A 5,979-nucleotide genomic window follows, 5' to 3' on the forward strand; every position below is an offset into this window, starting at 1 on the left:
ACACCAACCCTGTGCAGGGACAGCTTTAAACCACCAAATCCCTGCTGGGACTCATGGAGTGATCCCAAGGAAGGGATGCTCTGCCAGAAATCCTCTCTGAAAAATGGTTTTTCCCCACACAGGAACAATGGGAAGGTTCATCCCAGTGATGCATTAAGATTTTGGTTTTTATCTTTTCCATACATTTATAATTCTGTAATTCTTTAGTGGTTAACTCTAAACTCCACACACAGTGTGAGCTGCTGCTTTCCCATTTTTACAAAACAATTCCTCTCCAGGCCTGGGAATCAACACCTCACTGGTCAGGCCCTGAGAGATGGGAACAAAAGGGAGTTGGGGGAGCAAATTTGGGGTCAATGGCTTCATTACCTGAAGCTGTAATTGGCAGATTAACCCCCAATATACAAAAGTGTGAAAACCCCGTGACCTGTGGTCCATTTTTGGGTGGGCTCCATCTGCCCTAAATGTACCTGAAGGCCCTTCAATAAATAAAACTGCTTTTTATTCCCTTAATTTGGTCTGGCCTCTGTTTTTGGGCAGTCCCAGCAAGGCATCCCCTGCCCTGGGTTGGGGTTTTGGGGACACCATGGGACCGTTGCACCCTGTCCTGGAGAAACGAGGCGAGAGTCCCGCCGGAGCAGCAAAGAGCACAGACTGATGAGGAGAAGGAAGGAAGGAGGAAGAAGAAGGAAGAAGGAGGAAGGAGGAATGCTTGGTAGTTAGTGTGGTGCTGGTTCAAAGGATGGAGAGGCTGGCGTTACCTTTGTTGCGGTTTTCGGGGGCTCCGCTTTTTTTACCTGTTCAAAGAGAGAAAGGGGGGAGGGCTGAGCACAAGGAGCCACATTCCCCATGCAGCTGGGATGCTCCCAGGGGCCACTCCTGTGGGCACCCTCTGGACACCACCACGCCTTGGTCCACACACAGCTCGAGGCTCCGGAGCTCCCGGGCTGCCCTGGGCAGCCCTGTCCCAAGGATTGTGCTTTTCCCCACCTGTAAATCACCCCCAAACCCCAGCAGTGCCTCGAGGGTGCTGGAGGTGCCTCAGATTTTCAGGAGGAGAAGCCACAGAGCAGATTTTCAGGAGAAGAAACCCTCCTGCAGCTCCAGGGCCCTCCCTCCTGCTGCCATCAGATCCGGATGGGAAGCACAGATTTGTTCCCCACCGTGGGCAGCACCAGACCCAGAGCAGGGAGGTGTGAGCCCCCAAAATCTGTCCAGGTGGCACATGGGGGTGCCCAGAGCTGCTGCATCTCAACCAGCTTCAGGTGACAAGGGCTTTATGTCACCCCACAGCTCCAGTGGGGACAAACTGGTGGCACCCCCTGGCCTGCTCTGCTCAAAACCATTGAGCTTGAAGGCTGGGAAAGCTCCAAGCATTGGGTGGCTCCCAGTGCCATTCCCAGTGCCACTTCCAGGGCACCTTGTCCTGCCACCTCCATGGTGGCAGCTGAACCTGGGAGCTCCACAGCTCCAAAATCTCAGTGATCCTGGAGCTGGGGAAGGCCCGATCCACACCCAGAACTGGGAGCTGGGGAAGGCAGGAGGATCCAGCTGCAGAGCTGGGAGCTGGCAGCCAGCACAGCCCGGGAGCCTCTCCCGCCTGGCGTGGTCTCCCGGGAAGGGCTCCCTGGCGCGGGGATGCCGGAGCAGCTGGCAGTGCCAGCCTGATGCTGCTGCCAGCGCCTGATCCCAGTGAGGCCAAACCTGCTGAGCAGGGCATCAGGGACACAGGGAGCTTCCCCAGCAGGGAATAAGCAGCTGGATGTGAAAGCTGAGACAGGAGAGCACTCCAGAGCCAGCACGATGGGAACATCTCAGCCTGGCTGCTGTCCCACCTCTCCTCTGCCTCCTGCCATCCCCTCCTTTGCCCCAGGGAGCTCAGGGAATGCTCAGGAGATCCTCAGCCAAGTCCTGCAGGGTTTGGATGGGCTAAAAACACCCTGTGGGCACCCAGGCCTCACCTCCCCACCACCACAGGGTGGGCAAAGAGCACTGCAGGGGCGCTGCCACCAGCCCCTCTTCCTGGGGGATCCTTGATCGCCCAACCCCACAGCTCCAGGATGGAGAGGAGGGCGCCGGAGAAGGGTCCCAAAGAGGTCTGGGAGCAGGGGGACCAGGTGGAGGGGACAGGGAGGGACCCCCAACCTCTCCCTGTCCCTGCCTGGGCCAGGAGAGCTGACCCCGATGTGGGAGGAGCCTGCGGATGCTTCCCAGGAAAGGGAGAAAGGAAGGAAAAGGCAGGTTCAGGACATCTTCTTACCTTTCTTCACTTTCTTCTCCTCGTCACCCTCTCCTCCTGCTCCCAAGAGGGTGAAGATGATCCCAGTCTGGGAGTTGATGCCCACGGCAGTCACCACCATCCTGCCCGAGCCCTCCATGACGTGGGTGCCTGGCGGGGACACCGCGGGTCACGGCGCGGTCCCAGCTCCCACCCCACAGAGTCCCAGACTGGTTTGGCTCCGAAGGGACCTTCAACCCCATCCTGTTCCACCCCCTCCACGGGCAGGGACAACTTCCCCTATCCCAGATTGCTCCAAGCCCTGTCCAGCCTGGCCTTGGACACCTCCCTGAGAGCAGGGCCCACCCTGATCCCATCCCAGCCCTGCATCCATCCCAGAGCCCTCACCTGACAGCAGCATGGGGTCTTTATCCATGGATTTCTTCACCTGGTCTGACTCCCCGGTCAGCGAGCTCTCATCTATCTTCAGGTCATTGCCCTGGATCAGGATCCCATCCGCTGGCAGCAGATCACCTGGAGAGGAGGAAAAGCAGGGATCAGCCCAGCCTGGGCTCGGCCCTGCCTGCCCCATCCCACAGGAATGCTCCAAAAGGATCCAACACTCAGGCTCAGAGCAGCTCTGGAGGGAGGAGAAGCAGCAGGTGGGGTTTGTGAGGGACAGGTGCAATCAAATTAAATCCAAAAGCTCCCAAATCCTTGCTGGAGACTCCTGGGGAGGATTTTGCTCAGTGTTTCCCCATCTGGTTTTAATGAATCCTTCCCAGAGCTCCTGATGCATCCAAAATCCACCACATCCACCTGCCAAGTACGGAATCAAGCTCTTGGGAAAACAAACACAGTGTTGGATCAATCTCCTTCCTGAATGGGAGGAATATTCCCCCTGGGAAACGAGGAGCAGGGCCTGATTGATCCCAAGGGCTGCAGCTCCTGGATAAGGAAACATCCACCAGCACCTCCAGGCCAAGGGAATAATCTCCAACAACTCCTGGGTAAGGAAATAATCCCCAGCATCTCCTGGATGAGGAAACATTCCCCAAAACCTCCTGGATAAGGAAATGCTTCCCAACAATTCCTGGATAAGGACATATTTCCCAAAATTTCCTCGGTAACAGAATATTCCCCAGCATCTCCCGGATAAGAAAATATCCAGCAATATCTCCTGGATGAGGAAACGTTCCCCAAAACCTCCTGGATAAGGAAACACTCCCCAGCATCTTCTGGATGAGGAAATATCCAGCAACATCTCCTGGATAAGGAAATGTTCCCCAAAACCTCCTGCATAAGGAAACACTCCCCAACATCTCCTGGCCAAGGATATATTCCTCAACATCTCCTGGATAAGGAAACATCGTCAACAGGGACAAGGTTGGGAAAATAAACTAACACAAACTAATAAAATAAATTAATTATGATTCAGCAGCTCCTTGAAGCTCCAGGCCAAAAAGAGAAGGTGAGTGGAGCACATGGAGCTCCACTGGTTACCGGAGCTGGTTACTCCATGAAAATGCTGCCATGGAGCTCCATCACCTCCAAGCACCATTTCCATGGAGCAACCAGAGGAGCTGCTGCTCGTCCTCAAGGAAGAAGGGCTGGAGAAGGAGAGAGGAGGCGTTTTGTGGAGATAATCAAAACTGCACAACTTTTGTGAAAGTTGTAAAGCCGCTATGTTTGTTACAGCGCTGGACACATGTGGGAATCATTCTCCTAAAATGACATGGGTACCTCTGAGAACTTCAGGTCCCTTTTTATCCCCCTCTCAAATACATATGCATACAATTTCACCATAGGTTCATACATATTCACTTTTACGAATTTCACGTGACATTTGCTGCTAGTTCTTCTCTATCAGAAAGAATTCTTAGGTCAGGTTGACCCGCTCTCACAGCAGTCTCTCTCTATCACTTTCTGTCTCCTCCTCTTTATCTCTTTCACTGAAGCAGTTTCTCTGAGCCTAGGCTTTTGCAATCAGGCTGTTTCCTAACTACAGACTCAACTCAAAAATGTACATTTCACCTGAATCAAAATGGGTTTCTACTCTGCTTCAGAGGCTCCAAGGGGGAGCCCAGCCCCAGCCCCACTCACCGTACTTGATCTGGGCGATGTCCCCCACCACGATCTCGGCCACGGGGATCTGGATCACCTGGCCCTTGCGGATCACCGTGAACTTCTGCTCCTGCTCGATGCGGCTCTGGAGGCCCCGGAACTGCTTCTCCTTGCTCCAGTCGTTGAAGGCCGTCACCAGCACCACGATGATGACGGAGAACAGGATGGCAGCGCCCTCGATCCAGCCCGCCTGCGACTCGCCCTCGTCCTCCACGCCGCCCGTGGACTGCCCGCACACTGCCGGGAGAGAAACCATGGGATAACCCCAAACACTGCCCGGGAGAGAAACCATGGGATAACCCATATGAGAGAGCTCCCATGGGATAACCCCATATGAGAGAGTGCCCATGGGATAACCCCAAACACTGCCTGGGAGAGAAACCAAGGGATAACCCCATATGAGAGAGCTCCCATGGGATAACCCCATATGAGAGAGTTCCCATGGGATAACCTCGCACATTGCCCAGGAGAGAAACCAAGGGATAACTCCATATGAGAGAATTCCCATGGGATAACCCCAAACATTGCCTGGGAGAGCTCCCATGGGATAACCCCACATGATAGAATTCCCATGGGATAACCCCACACACTGCCCGGGAGAGAGCCCATGGGATAACCCCATATGAGAGAGTTCCCATGGGATAACTCCATATGATAGAATTCCCATGGGATAACCCCACACACTGCCTGGAGCAGGGAATTCCTGCTTGGATAACCCCAAACAGTGCCCGGAAAGAACTCCCCACTGGATAATTGGTCGTCCCCCAAAGACCCCAAAGATGGGGAGATGCCACCAACCCAATGCCCCCATCCCAAACCCCTGCTCCCACAGGGAACAGGGCAGACCCCAGAGTGCCCCCACAGGAAATGGGGCAGACCCAAGTCCCCATCCCAAACCCATTCCCACAAGGAACAGGGCAGACCCCGGTGTGCCCAGCCCAAACCCCTGCTCCCACAAGGAATGAGGCAGATCCCAGGATATCCCCACAGGGAAAGGGGCAGATCCCAGGATATCCCCACAGGGAATGGGGTAGATTCCAGGATATCCCCATGGGAAATGGGGCAGATCCAAGAGTGCTCCCACAGGGAAGGGGTCAGATCCCACTAGTCCCCATCCCAAACCCCTGCTCCCACAAGGAATGAGGCAGATCCCAGAGTCCCCCCACAGGGAAAGGGGCAGATCCCAGGATATCCCCACAGGGAATGGGACAGACCCCTGTGTCCCCAGCCCCGGGACTCACGCTCGTTGTCCCCTCCCGGGGGGTGGTAGAAGGACAGCCCCAGGGAGATGATGGCTGCGATCTCCAGGATGATCAGCGTCACGTCCTGCAGCGCCTCCCACACCAGCTGCAGGAACGTCTTGGCCTTCTTGGGGGGGATGAAGTTCTGGCCAAAGACCTGACGCCGCTTCTCCAGGTCCGTGGGGTTCCCAGACAGGCCTGCAGGGGTGGGGAGAACAGGGATGAGGGCAAATCCCACCGCTGTCCCTGTGGAGTTCATCCAGGAGCAGATCCCTGACCAACCCAGAGAATGTGAGGTGCTGGCAGAGGGGAGACAAGGGGTAAATAAATAAAGTATAAGCAAATAAATAAAATAAAAATAAAAATTAATAAATTATAAACAAATAAATAAAAGAA

General features: G+C 54.9%; 1 protein-coding gene across 5 annotated transcripts in view; it reads right to left on the minus strand.

The window, feature by feature from the left end:
- Window positions 1–5,979, minus strand: part of ATP2B4 (ATPase plasma membrane Ca2+ transporting 4) — a 46,717-nt gene that overhangs the window by 22,952 nt on the left and 17,786 nt on the right. For all 5 annotated transcript variants that reach the window (XM_031065294.1, XM_031065295.1, XM_005430989.3 and 2 more), the window contains 5 exons: window positions 5,584–5,781; window positions 4,322–4,579; window positions 2,627–2,752; window positions 2,261–2,389; window positions 762–797 (listed from right to left, as the gene is read on the minus strand). In XM_031065294.1, the coding sequence (XP_030921154.1) occupies window positions 762–797; window positions 2,261–2,389; window positions 2,627–2,752; window positions 4,322–4,579; window positions 5,584–5,781 (747 nt within the window). The remainder of the gene's footprint in view (window positions 1–761; window positions 798–2,260; window positions 2,390–2,626; window positions 2,753–4,321; window positions 4,580–5,583; window positions 5,782–5,979) is intronic.

Source organism: Geospiza fortis, unplaced genomic scaffold (assembly GCF_000277835.1).
Source record: "Geospiza fortis unplaced genomic scaffold, GeoFor_1.0 scaffold547, whole genome shotgun sequence".
In the NCBI taxonomy this organism is placed as follows: Eukaryota; Metazoa; Chordata; class Aves; order Passeriformes; family Thraupidae; genus Geospiza; species Geospiza fortis.